The sequence below is a fragment of the Lithobates pipiens genome, unplaced genomic scaffold (genome assembly GCF_037356315.1).
Source record: "Lithobates pipiens isolate NorthernLeopardFrog02 unplaced genomic scaffold, aLitPip1_a1.2 Scaffold_27, whole genome shotgun sequence".
NCBI lineage: Eukaryota > Metazoa > Chordata > Amphibia > Anura > Ranidae > Lithobates > Lithobates pipiens.
The window spans coordinates 87,363,605-87,385,144 of NW_027507788.1; the positions used below are offsets into that span (position 1 = coordinate 87,363,605).

Here is a 21,540-nt window from a genome sequence, read left to right on the forward strand (position 1 = left end):
ATCGGTTGAGAAAGCTCTGGTCCGCTTACGACAACTGTACTATGACAAGGGGAACAAGGCGCAGTCGCTACTGGCCCGGAAACTGGCGGACCGTACGGCGACCTCTGCCCCAGCCCAAATTAAAAATAAGGGGGGGGACCTTTTGACTCACCCCCAGGCGATAGCAGATGCGTTCGCGGACTACTATACTGACTTGTACAACAGACCGGACATCCCCCACAATCCCCCGACCTCGGACCAGTCCGCCCGCATCACTCAGTACTTGGACAATATAGTCCTACCCCGTCTACAGGACGCGGACCTCCGAGAACTGAATGCCTCTGTTACCGAAGAGGAGCTCTTGGAGACTGTGAAGACCCTCCCCGCCCACAAGTCCTCGGGACCGGACGGGCTCCCCTATGAATATTACAAGGCGTTTATACCCCTCTTAAGCCCATACATGACCAAGCTTTTTAACTCCTTTCTTCAGCAGACCCCGGTCCCGACCGACATGCTAGGCTCGTTTATCTCCCTTATTCCCAAGCCAGACAAAGACCCGACTGTTTGCGCTAGTTACCGACCTATAGCCCTGCTGAACGCTGATTTGAACATTTTTACGAAGCTCCTAGCGAATCGCCTTAACACAATCCTCCCTTCCCTAATACACAAGGACCAAGTGGGATTTGTCCCCTTGAGACAGGCAGGGGACAATACTAGAAAGATCATTGACCTTATTGACGTGGCGAATAGGGATAACCTAGAATCTCTGGTTCTCAGTTTGGACGCCGAGAAGGCGTTTGACCACCTCAGCTGGCCTTTTATGGAGGCCACGCTACACCGCATGGGCTTTAGGGGCCCGTATCTGCGAGCGGTGTGGCACCTCTACACCACCCCCTCCTCGCGGGTTAAAACCCCCTTCGCCACGTCCTCTACTTTTGCTATAACTAATGGCACCCGCCAGGGCTGTCCGCTTTCTCCTCTCCTTTTTGCTCTCTGTGTGGAGCCTCTGGCGGCTGCCGTTAGAAACAACCCCGATATTCGGGGGATCCCGGTCAGGGGCAAGGAATTCAAGATTTCGCTCTTCGCAGATGACGTTATCCTTACCTTGGCTCAGCCCGGGATCTCACTCCCCAACCTCCACTCCGAGCTGGACCGCTATGGGGAACTCTCCGGCTACAAAATTAACCCGTCCAAATCGGTGGCCCTCCCCCTAAACATGGGGGCGTCTGAGACGACCCGCCTACGCTCTGCTTTCCCGTACAAATGGGAAAGCTCTTCCCTTAAATATCTTGGGGTCCTTCTTACACCATCATTCCACTCCCTGTATCAGGCTAATTTCCCCCCCCTCTTTCGGGCGATTAGGGATTTACTACGTAAATGGAAGGCCCACCACATATCGCTCATAGGACGGATCACGTCTATTAAAATGGTGATCCTCCCCAAGCTCCTGTATCTGTTCCAGACGTTGCCGATCCCAGTCCCGTATGCACAGTTACGCGCGCTCCAGAAGGACCTGTTGAAATTCGTATGGAATTACAGAAAACACCGGGTCCCGAGCTCTGTCCTGACGGCCTCGCGCTCTGACGGCGGTTTGGCGTTCCCCGACCTAGTCCGCTACTACCAGGCCACTCAGCTGCGGGCCATAGCCTCCTGGTTTCCCCAGAAGTCTTATAATAGGTGGTCGGAGATTGAAAAGATCTGGCTGGCTCCTATACACCCGAACAGTTTCTTATGGGGAGCGAGGATTGATATAGATTCGGGTCGACTACTGGGGCCGATGGCCCAGCTTCGTCTCCTCTGGCGGAAGCTCTCCCGCGATCACAGCCTCCACTCGGAGTTCTCCCTACTGACCTCCTTCCTCTATAACCCGACTCTACCGACCAGCTTGACCCACCAGATGTCCTGGCCTTGGGCCTCGCGTGACCTGTTCCACTTGGGGCACCTAGTGGACCCCAGAACACGACGGCTGTTGTCCTTCTCGGAACTCCAGGCTAAGCATGACCTCTCCCATCAGACGTTCTACAGCTACCTACAAATTAGGCACTTTGCACAATCTAGGGCCCCTCACCTACGGTTCTCCCCGCCCTCTCCCTTTGAACAGATAATCCTGGCAGGACGGGATCGTAGAGGGTTGATTTCAGACATATACCGCGTCCTCAACACATACCATTTTCAAACGAAGGGGAAGCACTCCTACATGAAACGCTGGGAGGGGGAATTGGGTGAGGAGCTCCCCCTTGAGACCTGGCAGGGGGTGTGGCGCCAGGCAGCCAAATCCTCTCTGTGTACATTGTACAAAGAGAATTTCTACAAAATTCTTTTCTTCTGGTACCAGACCCCGGATATTCTCCACAGGATATACCCCTCTACCTCGGATCGCTGCTGGCGATGTCTGAGGGAGCGGGGCTCCCTGTTCCATATCTACTGGGCCTGTCCCCTGATTGCCCCATACTGGCTTATGACTCGTGAGCTGCTCCAGCGTCTATTCGACGTTCCTGTACCCCACTCCCCTAAATTCTTCTTGATGGGCCTGTCCCAACCCGCTCTGACTAGGCCAGGCCGGAAGCTCCTTAGGCACATCCTGACAGCGGCCCGCTGCCTGGTAGCCCTTAACTGGAAGAATCCATTGCCCCCGTCTAGAGAGGCCCTTTACTCTAGGATCAAGGACGTTGAGCTCATGGAGAAGATGACTGCCAGGGTGAGAGACAGGATTGAAGAGCATGACCTGGTCTGGGGGAGATGGCGGCTGCTGGAGGATTGATGGCGAACCGGTGTGGACATGGTGGAGTGGACCCTTGGCACTCTATTTCCTTTTCTCTGTTTTCCCCTCTTTCTTCCCTTTTCTCTCCTCTTCTCTCCTTCACTCTTCTCGTTCATACTACTGATGGTCCTTGTTTTGTTTTAAGTTTGGCATGTAAGCTACGCAGCGGACCCCGGGTGGCCTTTTGGTTTCCAGCACGGATAACTGACTTTTGGTGTCTGCCGTCCTGCTGTGCACCCTGGGTCAGTTGGTTTGATCCCGCTGTATTTCCCGGTACTGTACTTTTATGCACTGCCCACTTGCGATGGGCCTCCTGTATTTTGGAAGCCATGTTACTATTGCTGTATGCCTGTACTACTACTTTTGTTATGCGACCACGAAAACTTAATAAATTGTTATTTGGAAAAAAATGTACCAGTTGAAAATTACAAACAGATTCAACTTAACACAACAAACCTACACAGTCCCTGTCTTGTTTGCACCGCCTGTATACTGCTGTCCTGAGTATATAGGGCCTGGGGGCCACACGTATTTCCTTTTTTTAATATGGGTACAGGGTTCCCCTTAATATGCGTACAAGACCCAAATAGGCTGGTAATGGGCAGGGAGGGCTACCCATGCCATTTTTCTCAATGATTTTCAACCATATTGCAGGAACCAGATATAAGATTAAAACCGCAAGCAGTTTTAAATGGTGTTATTTCCGTTTAATGTAATTTTGTGCAGGGACTGTTCTAAACACGGGAAACACGTGGCACTTCACAGGCATACTACAGACACCCCCCAGGCACCATATTTAAAGGAATATTTCACTTTTTTTTTCACTTTAATCGTCATTAAAATCAGTACTCCCGCCAAAATGGCCATTTTTAAAAACATTTTAGGCATTGACCCATGTCCCCTGGGGCAGGAGCCAGGTCCTCAAACCCTTTTTAGGACAGTATCTTGCATATTAGCCGTTAAAATTAGCACTTTTAATTTCGAACGTTCGAGTCCCATAGACTTCAATGGGGTTCTAACGTTCGTACGAGTTTGGGGTCCGTTCGAAAGTTCTGGTGTGAACCGAACCGGGGGGGTGTTCGGCTCATCCCTAATCGTCACTTACGTTTGCAGACGAGACTGGAAGAACCGCTGGTTATGAACGCACAGATTACTGCATTATTGTAAGTGATTTTATGAAATATTATTAAAGTTGTCTATAAGTATTACACTATCGGAGCCCCCTTTCTTCTCTCCCCCGGTGATTATGAGAACATGAATAAGGATGATCTGTATTGGTGTATAACGGGCTGAACCCAGGAGCAAAGGATAAGAAATTATTAGCCAGCTTATTACCGAGCGTTATTGGAGGAGTGGATCTTACCCCATTTTTTCATACAGCGCTGTATGGCCCTTGGTGGCCTTCTCTGGAGGTAAGAGACTAGGGGAAACAAGGGCCCCCCCCCCCGGATCACTTGTGAACACGTACATCGGGTGTTTTTTGCACTAGTTTGAAGTGGAATGCACCACAAATAGACTTTTGGGACTTGTTATTTATTTTTTACTGGTATTCACAATATGAATTTGTAGATCATTTTGCAAAGTAAAGGTTGATCAAATAGTGGACACGCTTACCCATTTGATATTCTTGATTATCCACTTCCCGCCCAAGGTACGTCCAGGGACGTCCTTGACTTTCCGGGGGTATATCTGAATGATGCCTGAGGCCACAGACATCATTCAGATATCAGCGTTTTCAGCCGGTGATTCCCTGCACCATAAGAATAATCATAGCGGCTGTTCCGCCGCTTGATCGTTCTTATGGGAGATGGTAGGGGACTTCTACCGACTCACCGCTTCCATCGGTGAGTCGGTCACAGGATCCGCCGCCCCCCGTATAATACCATAGAGATTTCTGGCGGACCAGATCCTCCCCGGAGTCTCTGTGATCGTTCGGATTGTTATGACATCACGCCCGGCCTCTGCATTCAAAAAAACAGCGCCGATTTGACTAGGAAGCCAGGATTCCCAGCCTAGAGGTGAAATATGGGGTCTTATTGACCCCATATCTCACTGTAAATAGGTCCGATCGTGCCATATTCCTATTACAAGGGATGTTTATATTCCTTGTAAAAGGAATAAAAGTAATCAATTTTTTATTTATTTTTTAAGTGTCAAACTAAAAAAATAAAAGTAAAATTAACAATAAAAAAATAAAATAAATTAAAGCACCCCTGTCCCCGTGAGCTCGTATGCAGAAGCGAACGCATACGCAAGTCCCGCCCACATATGAAAACGGTGTGCAAACCACACATGTGAGGTATCGCTGCGAACGTTAGAGCGAGAGCAATAATTCTAGCACTAGACCTCCTCTGTAACGCAAAACATGTAACTAGTAAAAAAATGTAAAGCGTCGTCTATGGGGATTTTTAAATACCATAGTTTGGCGCCATTCCACCAGCACGTGCAATTTTGAAGCATGACATGTTGGGTATCTATTTACTCGGCGTATCTTCATCTATCACATTATGCAAAAAAATTGGGCTAACTTTACTGTTTTGTTTTTTTTTTAAGCATGAAATCGAAAAATTGTTGCGCAAATACCGTGCGAGATAAAAAGTTGCAACAACCGCCATTGTATTCTCTAGGGTCTTTGCTAAAAAATCATATATAATATTTGGGGGTTCTATGTAATTTTCTAGCAAAATAATGATGAATTTTACATGTAGGAGAGAAATGTCAGAATTGGCCTGGATGGGAAGTGGTTAAATTTGTATTTGCACTTTATTGTCATATTTTTGCACTTTGTTATCAGCTATTTGCATAGTATTTTCTGTGTATGTGCACATCTATTTTGGAGCTGCTTTTGGACATTTCTGCACTTTATCTCACTGTATGCACTTTATTATATAAGTTAATGATTATTGATTATTTATTATAATTGTGTTATATATTAATATAGATAATGGTAGCGCCACATAACATTATTTAATACTAAGATTGTGGACTATGCTATGGGCTGGGGGATTCAGACTGAGGATATGAGGAAAATCTGATCAGTACATCCAGAGGTACAGGCAGCTGAAATTAAGTGCAAATTTATATATTTTTTCTGTTAATGTTTAGGGCATGATTAGAGCTTGAGGCTCTTATTGTCTTCAAAAAGGGTAGGCTTGGGCCTCAGAGCACTGCGCCCCAAGCCCACCCACTTGTGTGACATTAGCGAATTAATATTCACTAATGTATTCCTGCTTCTCCTCCCAGCCAATCGTGAAGTAGGTCCTGAGATCGGATTGGCTGGGAGTCCTAAGACCCGATTGGCCGGGAGTCCTAAGACTCAGAAGGAGATGCAGGGAGGAAGCCACCAAAGCCACGACCTGGATGGGGAAAGTTGGGTTGGTGGGCGATCGAGCAACGGGGGGGGGGGGGGGTAATGGGGGCCAGGTTGTTTGAACGTCCCGCCCAACCTCTGAAAAATTGAGTACCAGCCACCACTGATCACATGTCAACATTTGACATGCAGGCAGATGTGGGTACAGGCACAGTCTGATCACCCATCTAAATGAGCCCTTATCTTGTTCTGCCACTCCCATCTTCCCTGTCTCCCTTTTATTCATTATGGCCACCCAAACATAGAGGGACAATTTAAATCTTTGCAGTGTGCCAACTCATGTTGCATGCATTGACTCATTGTGGTGTCATTTATCTGTGTTAGTACCTCACGCACATCCACTGTTGCCATACGCTGCAATGCATGGCAGTGTACCATAGAGAGTTAGGTCAAAAATATTGTGACATAAAAGTTGTAATCAATTCAAATGATAAAAGTTTGGAAATTTGAAAACATTGCTTTTTAAACTGCACTAAGTGAGTGATTTTTATGTGCTTTTGCTGGCTTTACAGAACAAGTTCGGGGTTCGTCACAAGAGGTGGTCGATGATTCCCATCAACACGTGCTCGACCAGTTTTTCCCTAACAACACATTTGGTGAGCATGAAATGCAGGACAGTATAAACCTTCCAACCCACACCTTGTGTTTTTCAACTGCATGTCATTGGTCATATATTTTCGTGGTGTAATTTGTTGCCCTGTACACGCAACTTATAGTATAGTTCAAATTCCTGTGCCAGATGTTTCTGATCAAATATGAGTCATGTGGTATGGCATTGCACAGATCAATGCATGACCTCTGTCTGTAGTCTAAGAACTGACACTTCCTGTGAAGAAACTACACATTCCACAATCCCTGGGTTTCTGAGTCTTCTGAGTGTTCTGCAGGTCAGAGCTAATCCATAATCTGACACAGACACAAGCAAGCAGAGAAATGAAGAAGAAAGATGTGTTTCAGTACATTAGCATACCTACATTTATGATGCAATGCAGAGGAAATGGCAAGGTATGGACTGGACGCTGTGTGACCCAGCACAAGAAGTTGCCTGCTCCTTCAGCTAATAGGGACAAGCTAGGTGAATAAATACAGGGGAATTGATAGCTATGACATTACAAAATGCAGCCACAACATATGAGCCCAGCATTAAAAGGTAAGGCAAATAAGTGACACAGGGAACACAACTGCATACCTAGTAAAACAATGAAAACATGTGAAAGTGTACAAGGAGCAGTACATGCCTCCCAGCATTTTAGTAAGGCCAGGATGGATAGGTGCAATGTCCAAAATGTCAAACTCTATTGCAAGCTATGGGTGGACGGGGCTAATGATCCCGTGGTCCAAGTGGTGCTGCAAATAGTTCTGTGTGTTCAGGGACGAAGGTCCCAAACACAGGTCTTTTGCATTCCAGACCTTCATCCCTGATCGCACAGGGCCCTAAAGGCTGGTACCACTTTTTCCTGCATTTAGATGTTCCTGCTTTAACCACTTTCCGCCCACAATATACCGCGGAAGGGCAGATAGTGTAGGCAAAGTGGCGTACCAGTACTATGCCTACTTTCAGGTTTAGGACGCGCACATACGTGCCTCCCGGGCGGCACTTGCTGTGACTGTAAATGGCAAGAGCCTGTCAGCCAGTCCCGGCCAATGATTCACAGCTGGGATCTGCTGATCGGCTGTGTACAATCACAGCCCAGAGCTCTGCTTTGACAATCAACACAGAGCTCTGTACAGAGAGAAAGATCTGTCTGTTTCTTATCCCTGCAAGGCAGGGATGAGAAACTTAGAGATCTATTAGTAAATTGGTTTATTTAACCATGCCCCTTTAAGCCCCTCCCATTGCTAACACAATCTGGCCATACCAACTGTTCGCTGTGGCCTGCATAGCGTGCCGCATTACTACCCTCCTTGGGGCACCAAAGGTCTTTTACAATCCTATAGTTTATACTACAAAAAAGCCGTGCACTACTAAAATATTTAGGTTTGGCTTTCAAGAAAAGGTTGTAACCTTAAGCCCAGCAGCTATCCTTCACCTGGCCTGGCAATGCCTGTTCCAATTGGCCACATTTAGGGCCAATGAAAACTAGCAGCCAGAGAATTATGGAACATGTAGTCCCTGACACCAGCGGGCCCAGGGTGATTCCCTGGGAGTGAACTGCAGCCCCAGCATGCCAAGCATGAGGGGGAAGAGGAGGAGGGGAGAGAGGACCAGGAGAGGAGAAGAGGGGCCATGAGACAGTCCACGAGGTATGAATGCTTTTTCAAGGTAATATATATATATATATATATATATATATATATATATATATATAGTATCTCACAAAAGTGAGTACACCTCTCACATTTTTGTAAATATTTTATTCTATCTTTCATGTGACAACACTGAAGAAATTACAGTTTGCTACAATGTAAAGTAGTGAGTGTACAGCTTGTATAACAGTGTAAACTTGCTGGCCCCTCAAAACAACTCAACATACAGCCATTAATGTCTAAACCGCTGGCAACAAAAGTGAGTACACCTCTAAGTGAAAATGTCCAAATTGGACACAAAGTGTCAATATTTTGTGTGGCCACCATTATTTTGCAGCACTGCCTTAACCCTCTTGGGCATACAGTTCACCAGAGCTTCACAGGTTGCCATTGGAGTCCTCTTCCATTCCTCTATGATGACATTACAGAGCTGTTGGATGTTAGAGTCCTTGTGCACCTCCACCTTCAGTTTCAGGATGCCCCACAGATGCTCAATAGGGTTTAGGTCTGCAGACATGCTTGGCCAGTCCATCACCTTTACCCTAACCTTCTTTAGCAAGGCAGTGGTCGTCTTGGAGGTATGTTTGGGGTCGTTATAATGTTGGAATACTACCCTGCAACTCAGTCTCCAAAAGGTTGGGATCATGCTCTGCTTCAGTATGTCACCTTATGTTGGCATTCATAGTTCCCTCAATGAACTGGGCAGCTTCCCAGTGCCAGCAGCCCCAGACCATGACTCCTCACCACACACAATTGACACCACCTGAACTAAATAAGTTTATCTTGGCCTCATCAGACCACAGGACATGGTTCCAATAATCCATGTCCTTAGTCTGCTTCTCTTCAGCAAACTGTTTTTCTTGTGCATCATCTTTAGAAGAGGCTTCCTTCTGGTATGACAGCTATACAGGCCAATTTCTTTTTTTGAATCAAAAAAGTTTTGCCATATTTTTTCAAACTTTTGTGGTGATTTCCTATGATAGTAGGTGTTTTTGTTTTTGTCGTATAAGAATGTTATTAACAAAAAAAAAAAGAAAAGAATGTTATTAACCTCCTGAATCCACTGCATGCTCGTCGGAACCCGGTTAGACAGCCAATGTCTGGCAATAAGCTTTCTTGTCAAATAGAGCAGTCTAATAAGTGCTATGTGCATCGGAGGGGAGTATGAATCCTCCTCCAAGCCTCCCAGTAAGCACACCAGGGAATCTACAGTCAACTGAACCTGATAAATTAAGTTAATAATTGCAATCACGTTATTCCAATACCTGACAAGCTTGGGACATCTCCACAACATGTGTATGAGGTCTCCTTGATGTACCTGACATTTAGGGCACATGGGTGTGTCTCTGCTTTCCCATACAGGCCAATTTGATGCAGTGTGTGGCGTATGGTCTGAGCACTAACAGGCTGACCCCCCACCCCTTCAACCTCTGCAGCAATGCTGGCAGCACTCATATGTCTATTTCCCAAAGACAACCTCTGGATAGGACGCTGAGCACGTGCACTCGACTACATTGTAGCAAAGTGTCATTTCTTCAGTGTTGTCACAAGAAAAGATATAATAAAATATTTGCAAAAATGTGAGGGGTGCACTCACTTTTGTGAGATACTGTATATAATTGCGTTTTATAGTTGCCCCCCCCTACTTTTGTCCCTGTCCCCCATGTCCCCCTCCCCCTAAATATGAAAGCTAGAGTTGCAACTGAAACTCATATAAAAGCAGGTTTCACAGTGTGTACAAGCCCATAAAAAAACGGCAGGGGTTATATCCCTCTCTTACTCTATCCAATATGAAAAACAATGTTTGCTTTTCTACTTTAACCACTTGCCAACTGCTGTCGGCATATATACGTTGGCAGGATGGCACGGTTGGGCAAAGTAACGTACCCGTACGTTACTTTGAACTTCCCACCGTGTCCACGCCTGCCGCGACCTCCATGACCGTGCCTGTGGGACCAGCGGACTTAACCGCTGCGGGGATACCCGCAATCGTGTCACAGAGCTCAAAAATGGGGAGATGCCGATGTAAACATCATCCCCCTGTTCTGCCTAATGACAGCACACTGATCGTCTGCCCCCTGTCATGTGGAGCAGCGATCAGTGTCCACGTCACACACAGGCCATCCCCCAGACAGTCAGAAACACTCCCCTAGGAGACACTTAACCCCGCCCCCTAGTGGTTAACCCCTTCACTACCAGTGACATATTTACAGTAATCAATGCAATTTTATAGCATTGATCGCTGTATTAATGCCAATTGTCCCAAAAATGTGTCAAAATTGTCCGATGTGTCCGTCATAATGTTGCAGTCACGATAAAAATCGCTGATTGCCGCCATTACTAGTAAAAAAAATTATTAATAAAAATGCCATAAAACTATCCCCGATTTTGTAGACGCTATAACTTTTGCGCAAACCAATCAATAAACGCTTATTGCGTTTTTTTAACCAAAAATATTTAGGCGAATACATATCAGCCTAAATTGAGGAAAACATTTTTTTTATATATTTTTGGGGGATATTTATTATAGCAAAATTTTAAAAATAATGTGGGGTTTTTTTTCAAAATTTTTGCTATTTTTTTGTTTATAGCACAAAAAATAAAAACCGCAGGGGTGATCAAATGCCACCAAAAGAAAGCTCTATTTGTGGGAAAAAAGGACGCTAATTTTGTTTGGGAGCCACGTCGCATGACCGTGCAATTGTCAGTTTAAGCGACGCAGTGCCGAATCGCAAAAAGTGCTCTGGTCAGGAAGGGGATAAAATCTTCAGAGGCTGAAGTGGTTAAGATGGTGTTAGGTTCTGATTCTATAGAAGCACACAATTTTTCTGTAAATACTTCACCTATTGAAATTATGAATATGTTATTTTCCCTGGACTGAAATAATGACCTAGTACTACTCTGAATCTTAGATCTTTGAGATACAATGTTAAAAGATGTTCAAATGCACATTCAAAGTGTACTAATCTTCTTTGCCCATTCCATGCCCCTAATGTATGTCACCCTCCCTCGCCTCAGATGCATACTTACCTCCGTAGCGTAAAACTACCACAATCCTGCTGGGAAAATCCTCTTTAATTCTGGCTGCACTATACAGTTGAACCCTATAGACTTTCATGGCACTGTCTCTCCAAGGGATAAGTGCACTTATCCTTTTAAGCCCTGGTTCACACTGAGCTGCGGGAATGAAGCCGATTTCACTCTCACATGTCAGTCCCGATTTCAGCAGTGATTTCACAGACATCTGTGCTGCTTTCTGCACAGATGTCAATAGAAATCGCACCCCCGAAATCTCATAAAGTAGTACAGAAACTACTTTTTGAAATTCATGTGGCAGCACAATTGCAGCATTGAACCGATTAGAACAGTGCCATTTCCGGCAATTGCCACTGATTTGACATGTCAAATCGCATGTTAAAACGCACCAATGTGAACCAGGGCTAAATCTACATTTTCTTTCCTATTTTTCTACATTTGTCATAGCATTCCACTTTTTGCTTGCTTGTGATATATGCAGACTATTGATTTATTTGTATTCTGCAGAAATAAAGCCATAATGCCTGCTAGCTATGCTAATGGCTGGGGGATTTGTCTTTTCATATTCCTAAAATTGAGCAGATTGACTGTAAAAGTAGGTTGTTATTTTGTCTGAGTACACGATAAAATACAGCATGGAGTAAAATGATAAAATGTCCCTGATAGAGCCCTAAATTAACATATGGTGAGAGAGATTAAAGGAAATGACAGATTAACATGTTACGGTTTAATAAAAATCCAAACTAAATCGTAGCAGGGTTGCTGGTAAACATGCTTAGCCTGCATTCTTTATTTTGCCTTAAACTGACCTCTTTTTCAATTTGTTTTGTTTTCAGTTGATTTGGTTCTTTTTTCTGTGTTTCCTGTGATTTATTGCTCTTTTTAGCTTTGTAGGGGCTTTTTTCACATCGGGTGAGATCAGGGACCTGCACCCACATGTCTTATGAGGACACAGTGGCTGTGGCCAATAGACAACAATAGGAAGCCTGCATTGAGGATGCAATACCTGTGCATCCCTGTATGGGTAAAAGATGGCCCCACACAGAGCACGCAGCTTAATCGCTCCATGCAAACAAGGCCTTATCTTATAAAACAGCCCATTCAATGTAAAATAGAAATGAAAGGCATTTAAGTGATCACATGATATTTGTTCATATTTGCATAATAGACTTGAATACGTGGTGGTGGTGAAGAAACAGCAGTACGCTGCTCTTCCCAGTGAATAGCTATGCAATGGAGTGTGCAGCACAAGTCTTGGCCATTGGAGAACAGGCGGGCCATTTTCCCAGCACAGCCAGAAAACGTATCATTCTGGGATGGATGTGCTTCTATGCCGAGAGTGGTCAGTTTTTATTAGGAAAGCAGGGGGACTGATAGAATCAACAGGCATGTCACACAAAGGATGCAAAACAAAGAGGATACATTTTGACACAAGTACATAGTACAGTAGACACATATCAGGAATATGAAATGCTGGGGGACCAATACTGTGGAAGCTGGATTTAAAAAGGCAAGCAGAGGGCAACGGACTAGTCGCTGGTATTGCCTGTGGACAGCCTGCAGCCATGTCTCAGACAGTAGGTGGCCATCTTGGTAGAGGAGCAGGGTTTTTCTTCCTCATATTATTGCTGCTCCTTATTACTCATGATCTGATTACTGGTAGGGGAATGTTCAAGAAAGATCTGAGGTGGTGCAAATACTATAAGAAGAAGCATGAAGATCATTACATTTCAGGATTCTCTCTGGCAAGGGAAAACCATAAGCAGCACAGAAATGACTTCACCAAATCTCACTCCAAATTTCATGTAACAGTGAGATGGAGCAGCGCCTAAGGTGATCTCACACAGCAGATATAGAGCTATGGGGCTAAATGGTTGAAACAACACTCCTAAGGCCACATCCGTATATTGTTAACTCAGAAAATTGGCACCGAATAGATGGTAGTGAGTCCCTGTGCGCAAACGCGTTTCGCTATTGCTTCTTCAGGACACACAGGATTTGGTTGAAAGAAAACAGGTCTCACTATTAAGATAAAACATATCGGTCAGACATTTCACAGAGAATACATAGTATAAAACTTTTAAGCTGTTGCTAATATCCTCAGAAACTATGCATAATATACATGCATAGCTACCTCACAGATACATGGTTGTCTACGCATGGAGATCTCCTGGATAATCAGAAGTAAATCACCATTTGTAACAAAAGGTGGACTCTCATTTATACCAATAGCCAGAGGATAGACTGTATGGATTAATATATTTTCCGGGGGTTGCCTACCCCCATTGTAGACATTCCCTACATAATAGCAATATTTTATTTTTTGATTTCCTGTCTATTTTAAAGCCTAATAAACATGCAGACAGCCTAAAAGTTGTATTAAACCCTCAGCATTTTTTTTTAGCTTAAAGTGAGTCTGTTAACTTGGAGAAGAGTAGGGAGGAGGCGAGAGGAGCAAGGGAGTGTCTTACCACCTTAGGATATGGGGCTGTGTGTTTCTATAGGTGCACAGTGTTGGAGGCACATATCACTTTAAATCACAATGGACTGAGCAGGAACTAATGTGAACAGCCTGTGTAATCTTTGAAGGGCTGTGGAACATGATGAAGTTATGTAAAAGTATAAATTAACCACATTTACTTTCCCTACAGAAACACAGTTTGAAGTAAAGATTTATTACCGGGGAACTCTGGTGAAGAAAAGTTTGGCAAACTCCCGTGGCTTCCACCTCACTTCAAGGCAACTAACAAACCAAGAAAACTATTTAGAGGATGTGACTCTGCCATCACCTTCCATGATCTCTGACCTCAAAGTAGCTGCTGAAATCAATAAACTTCTACAAAACCTAGAACAGGGAACTCTGGTGGAAGTACAGAATGGAGCCATCTGTGCCAAGAGGCAAGGCAAATGCAGGAGTTTTTGGAGTATGACAGAGACGCCAACAACAGACCAGCCCAGTCCAATAAACAAAGAGGCCTACTCTGAGTTGTACAACTGTCAGCAATTTGTGAAAGGTACATCATGGAATATTTTCCATACATCTTATTGATTTAATACAGTGGTCTCCAAACTTTCTAAACAAAGGGCCAGTTTACTGTCGTTTAGGGTTTAGGAGGGCCAGACTGTGGCCAGTGGGAGTAGAAAATGCCCCATCATTAATGAGAGTGGACAATGTCTCAGGCTTGGTGGTCAGTGGGAGTAAAAAGAAATGCATGGCTCCAGTGGTTAGTAGGAGGACGATAATGTCCATTCTGTGGTATTAGTGGGAGGAATAGTGTCTCATTGTTGGTATTAGTGGGAGGAATAGTGTCTCATTGTTGGTATTAGTGGGAGGAATAGTGTCCCATCATTGGTATTAGTGGGAGGAATAGTGTCCCATCATTAGTTAAGTGGAAGGAATAGTGCCCAATTGTTGGTGTTGGAGGAATAGTGTGCCAGCATTGGTAGTAGGAGGAGTAGTTTTCTGTTATTGATATTATTTAGAGGAATAGTGTTCCATCATTGGTATTAGTGAAAAGAATAGTGTACCATTATTGGTATTGGTGAAAGGAATAGTGTGCCATCATTGGTGAAGTGGAAGGAATAGTGCCCCATTTTTGTTGTTATTTGAAGGAATAGTATGCCATCATCAGGGCTTTTTTTCTCAGAGAATAAGTGCAGGAACTCCTTCCTTCCGAGTCACCCCTTGACTCCGCCCCCTACCCACTTCCAAACAACCATTCCTTTGTCCATCTCTTACTCCTTTAAAGAATACAGAAACAAGTATCATTTTGTATGGAATTTGTTAATGATAACAAGAAAGGCAGTCAAATAAATCTAGCAACAATGGACACCCCAGCAACAGTAGATCCACCTTAGCAACAATTGGCTCCCAAAAGCCAGCATCAATAGACCCTCCAACAGCCAGGAACATTATACCCTAACCTCAACATCCCTCCCAGCACTGATTGACCCCTGCAACATAAGACTAAACCCAACAACAATAGATCCTCCACCAGCAACAATAGACCCCACTGCAAAAATAGATCTCCTCCAGCAACAATAGATTCCCCAGCAGCCAGCATCAATAGACCATCAAGCAGTGAGCAACAAAGACCCCTCCCTCAACAGTAAATCCTTCCCCACAACAACTGACCCCCATAGTAACATAAGACCCACCCCAGCCACAATAGATCCCCCACAAGCAATAGAAGACCTCTCCAAAAATAGATCCCCTCCAACATCAATAGATTCCCCCGCATTAGTAGACCCTCCAGCACACGCCAGTACCCATTGCTATTGCATACATTTAGTGGGAGGAATAGTGTGCCATCATTGTTATTAGTGGCACGAATAGTGTGCCATCATTGGTATTAGTGGGAGGAATAGTTTTCCATCATTGGTATAAGTGGGGGGAATAGTTTGCCATCATTGGCATTAGTGGGAGGAATAGTTTGCCATCATTGGCATTAGTGGGAGGAATAGTTTGTCATCATTGGTAATAGTGGGAGCAATAGTGTCCCGTCATTGGTATTAGTGGGAATAATATTGTGCCATTATTGGTATTAGTGAGAGGAATAGTGTGCCATCATTGGTGAAGTGGAAGGAATAGTACCCCATCGATAGTGTTAGTTGGAGGAATAGTAACCCATCAATGGTATTAGTGAGAGGAATAGTGTGTACCATCATTGGCATTGGTGAGGAATAGTGTGCCATCATTGGTGAAGTGGAAGGAATAGTGTCCCATCATTGGTGAAGTAGAAGGAATAGTGTCCCATCATTGGTGAAAGGAATAGTGTACCATGATTGGAATTAGTGAGAGGAATAGTGTGTCATCATTGGCATTAGTGGGAGGAATAGTTTTCCATCATTGGTATTAGTGGGAGGAATAGAGTGACATCATTGGTATTAGTGTGAGGAATAGTGCGCTATCATTGGTATTAGTGGGAGGAATAGTTTTCCATCATTGGTATTAGTGGGAGGAATAGAGTGCCATCATTGGTATTAGTGTGAGGAATAGTGCGCTATCATTGGTATTAGTGGGAGGAATAGTTTTCCATCATTGGTATTAGTGTGAGGAATAGTGCGCTATCATTGGTATTAGTGGGAGGAATAGTTTTCCATCATTGGTATTAGTGGGAGGAATAGAGTGCCATCATTGGTATTAGTGTGAGGAATAGTGCGCTATCATTGGTATTAGTGGGAGAAATAGTATGCCATCATTGGTATTAGTGTGAGGAATAGTGTGCCATCATTGGTATTAGTGGGAGGAATTGTTTTCCATCATTGGTATTAGTGGGAGGAATAGAGTGCCATCATTGGTATTAGTGTGAGGAATAGTGTGCTATCATTGGTATTAGTGGGAGAAATAGTGTGCCATCATTGGTATTAGTGTGAGGAATAGTGTGCCATCATTGGTATTAGTGGGAGGAATTGTTTTCCATCATTGGTATTAGTGTGAGGAATAGTGTGCTAGCATTGGTATTAGTGTGAGGAATAGTGTGCTAGCATTGGTATTAGTGTGAGGAATAGTGTGCTAGCATTGGTATTAGTGTGAGGAATAGTGTGCCATCATTGGTATTAGTGGGAGCAATAGTGCTTTGTATCAGTGGGAGAAATTGTGCCACAAAGGCAAACAAAGGACCGCATCTGGTCCGTGAGCTGCAGTTTGGAGAACAATGGGCTAATATGTTGGTGTTTGATTGGTCAATATAGAGGAAAAACTGCCACTATAATGGCTTCCAAAAAATATGAATTGGTTATTGAAAGATTAATACTAAAAAATTCACTTCAGCTAAGCATGCAGGCTTATGTACTGTAGAAACAAGCCAGAGGTGGACTGGAGGACAACTGCCCCCTGAGCCAATACTAATAAGATATATTGGGCTGGGGGCTAAGACACTTCACCATTCAGACATTGATCAGAAAGAGGTTGCAGTCAGTGACTTACATTGTCCATTATATTATAGCTGCCGGGTCCCTGTTCAGACCTGCTGTCACAGCTTAGCAGAAGCAAGTTTTCCAGCACTAACTTACTTTGTGACTGTGAGATGTCATGTGACTCATGCCAAGAGCTGCAAAGAAAGCTGATAGTGCAACATGTGTAAAGGTGTAACATAATAAACCAGGTGTTTCACCATGCCCATCAACTACCGTAGCACTGTGGCATTGAAATCTGTTCCTACTGTGAAAGGGATAATTGTTTGTGTTCTGTTTGCTCAACGGGCCATAGGTTTCCATTCCTCCCCAAATTAAACTCAGTATTGGCCTTATCTCCCGGAAACTATCCACCAGCCAAGAAAACTCAACTTGGCTAATCAGTTATTCTTTAATACTGCCCATATATGAATGGAAATTCAAACTAATTGAAATTCAAGCTGTGGTTGGCCATGTTGGCTTGACAGACTTTGATGAAAAAGTTGACTGTGCTGGCTGGAAAATTGTAAGGCAAAAAGTGACTGAATTCAAAAACACGCTGGCAGACCAGCTGCTGACAAAGCATGTGCGTGTAATTACACTAGAAGAAATAACATTGAGCCTAGGTTCACACTGAATACGGGTGTGAAATCTTGCAAGTTCAGCTGAACTTGCACAACTTTAAATCAGCATTTCAGTCCGATTTGAGAGACATCTGTGCCGGTTCATGCACAGATGTCTATTGAAATCGCCCCCGAAGTTGCCAAAAGTAGTGCAGGAACTACTTTTGGGAATCAGTGTGGTGCTGCAAAGTCAGTGTCTGGGCGGTGCCATTGCTGGCAGTAGGCTCTGATTGAGCATGCGATTTGACATGTCTAATCGCATGTAAAGTTGGCCCAGTGCGAACGAGGGCTAAAGGATCAGTTAATTAAGCCCGAGTAATGGGGCCTTTTTGGACCCCAAAACGCATTGGATACTTTTTGGATCGTCCCCCTAACTCTTATTGGAATAAACTTGTATCTGTATCTCTTAGCAGTAGGATGGCACTTCAATTTCAATTTTTGTCCAATCAGATGCAGTCATTGTTTGTGTAGTCAGACAGCCTATGGTGCTATGGCTGTCTGGATGCAACCGACACATTATAAAAATTTCCAAGAGTAGAAGATTCCTCCATCCCCACCGGGTTGAACAAGAGGAATCGATATGTGTATGGCTTGTCTAATGCCGCGTATACACAATTGAAATTTCCGATGGGAAATGTACGATGTGAGCTTGTTGTCGAAAAGTCTGACCGTGTGTTTGCTCCATCGAACATTTGTTATCAGAATTTCTGCCAACAAATGTTTGGGAGAAGGTTCTCAAGTTTTCGGACAACAAGGGAAAGTCTGATCGTGTGTACACAAGTCCAACGCACAAAAGTCCATACATGCTCGGAATCAAGCAGAAGGGGCCGCACTGGCTATTGAACTTCCTTTTTATAGTCCCGTCGTGCGTGTTGTACGTCACTGCGTTCTTGAAGTTTTTTTCATTTCTGGCAACGTTTGAGCCAACATCCTTTGGAAAAAAATCCACGGTTTTGTTGTCGGAAAATCCAATCATGTGTACGGGGCATAAGGATTCATTGAGCACAGAGTGTTTGTCCATACAAATACAAAATTCACCTGATCAGGTTTAAATTAGGTAGGTTTAGTCGTACTGGTAACATACTGTATCCAGGGCCATCTTTAAGGCAGGGCAAAAGGGGCAGCTGCCCTGGGTCCTGTCATTGTTTTGGGGCCCAAAGCAGCTGCCTCATACTTTCCAACTATCCCAGTTTAAATTCCCTTGTCCCTTGAAATTTTAGTCCCGTGCTGTGTCCCATTATCTCAGTGTGAAGTTCTGTTACTAATGCTGTCCAGCTCTATCCTATTGTTGTGTACAGATGACTCACCTGCAGACCCGTGTTTGCATGTAAATAACCGGCATTGATATGTAAATAGAGGCACCATTAATATGTTAATAGTGTTGAACCGTCTGCATTGATATATAGAGGCAGCATTCATATGTATATCATGCCTCCCTAAGTACAATCTAGCAACCAATCAGTGAGCAGTACTAAAGTGCAGTAACCTCTAGCAACCAATCAGTGAGCAGTATTGATGTACAGTAATCTCTAGCAACCAGTTAACAAGCAGAAGTCACGTGCTGTGAGCAGTGATTGTATGCTGTAACCTCTGTCAACCAATCGCAATCACTGCCTGATCTGAGTTAGTAAACTGATTTTGAGTCTAGCTGCTATTTATTGTATGTTTCAGAGCAGGTGGAATTGCATGGAGGGGGCCCAAGAAAATATCTGCCCAGGGTCCAATTAATAGTAAAGAAGGCCCTGACTATATCTAACATGCCACATTGCTGTATTTGCGGGGGGAAAAAAAATCTAGTTTCTTGTTTTCTCTTCCCTTCAGAGCTGATTGAGTTCATAGATCACAAGAGGCAAGAATCTCCACAATATGACATTTGGATTTGTCTTGGAGAAATTTGGCCTGATGGCAGACAATGGAAGAAGAAGTTAATTATGGTGCAAGTAAGTACTTTAATAATGTTACAGTGTAACCCCATCAATCTCATTGGGCGAGTTTGACAGATGCTGCTGCCTGTCAAATTCTACAGCACAAATTAAAAATGCAATGGCTGCACAGCAAAACATCGCAGCCACGACATATCAGGCTGTAATGTTAGAGTTGCGGTGGGTACCCGGGAGGCGGTAAAACCATGGCTCAGCTGCCTATTTTTACCACCCACTGGATGCCATTGTGAAAGCACCCTTAGGGCTGTTGCACACAAGCAGGAGTAATTCCCAGTATATTTCCCCCACCCGCACAGTCCAGGTGCAGCATTCAGCCTATCATTAACATAAATGACTGTGCGCTGCTGTACTTGTGTATATGGCAGTGCTGTTGTAAGCGTCAGTACAGGGTACAGGCCTATGCAAAAAGCTGAAAATGTTCACTCATACGTTGAACTTGTGTTTATGATAACACCGCCACATACACTAGTACAGCGGTGCACAACCATCCATGTTAATGGCAGGCTGTATGCTAAACCTGGGTTGCCAGGGTGAAGAAAATATGTTGAGAATTGCGCTGAACAGGCTCAGCCAACCCACGTGCAAGTGTTCTTAGACAGTTGTCAGTGAAACAAAAGATTTTTCTCTATTCCTGTTCCTGTGAAAAAAGTTATAGATTTTCCTTTACTTTTAGTCATGGTGCAATGGTCACCAGAGCACAGTGGTTGAATCTCCCCAGTGGGGATGCAGATAGCAATAAAAACATGACATGGGTTCTAGTCCTTTCTCACTCTATTCAAAATAAAAAGATCTTGAGGTAAACGTAATCAACTGATTAGCATAGTTGCCAACAGTGTGGAGTTGACGGGACATTCACGAATATTTGGCAAATGTCCCATTGTGACCTTGTCCCAAGTCCCGAAAATGTTGCTTTGTCACGTGCAGTAAATGCATTCAATAGGTCCCCATGGGAAGACAATAAAGGCTTGCATAGTGTAAATCCTGGGTGCAGGGATCCATTGGTAGGGTCTGGTCATGGTGCTCAGATGCTGCTCATATTGTCTGAATGTTTCACACTGGTCCAATAGGGGGACATATTGGACCGCAAGAGTAAACCTCTCTTCACTGTCAGTGACACATGGCGTTTGTTTTTGTAACACTGTTGACACTGGTAGGTGGCGTAGGGGAATTCAGCCCACTTTATAGAGCTTTCCTCCCACTTCCTGATGCATTTCCAGAACAGGAAGTATAGAAAAATGGAACAAAAGCCTAAAATCATATTTTCAAATATGTGCTAATTAAAAACACATGATATTTTTTCTTTAAGGGCTAGCAGACAGGTAAGTGGTAAGAGTGAAGACCCGTTTACACCACTTTCGGTGTGGGAAGCGTGCTTTTCCATGCATTTTCCGCAGTGCATGTGAACGCACCGCCAGCTTCAAGCAAGCGTAGGTGTCATTATTTCTTAATGGCACTCCCATGCATCTCACAATCATGGCTGCATTCATGGCCACCAAGACGCACTGCAGTACCATGTGGTTTGGTGTGATGCTATTGTAAAAGTTGCATATGCCATGCTTTTTGCACGTTCTTGCACATTCAGAAGCCCATTTGTCAAAAATGTGCACATTATGGTGTAAACATGCTCTAAATATGGAGGGATTTTTAAAGCACAAATTACAAATTTATATTGGAATGTTCATTGTT

General features: G+C 44.1%; 1 protein-coding gene across 2 annotated transcripts in view; it reads left to right on the top strand.

Moving 5' to 3' along the window:
- LOC143933962 (interferon regulatory factor 3-like) overlaps positions 1 to 21,540 on the top strand; it is a 61,095-nt gene that overhangs the window by 34,514 nt on the left and 5,041 nt on the right. For both annotated transcript variants that reach the window (XM_077457176.1, XM_077457177.1), the window contains 3 exons: positions 6,623 to 6,706; positions 14,045 to 14,407; positions 19,733 to 19,851. In XM_077457176.1, the coding sequence (XP_077313302.1) occupies positions 6,623 to 6,706; positions 14,045 to 14,407; positions 19,733 to 19,851 (566 nt within the window). The remainder of the gene's footprint in view (positions 1 to 6,622; positions 6,707 to 14,044; positions 14,408 to 19,732; positions 19,852 to 21,540) is intronic.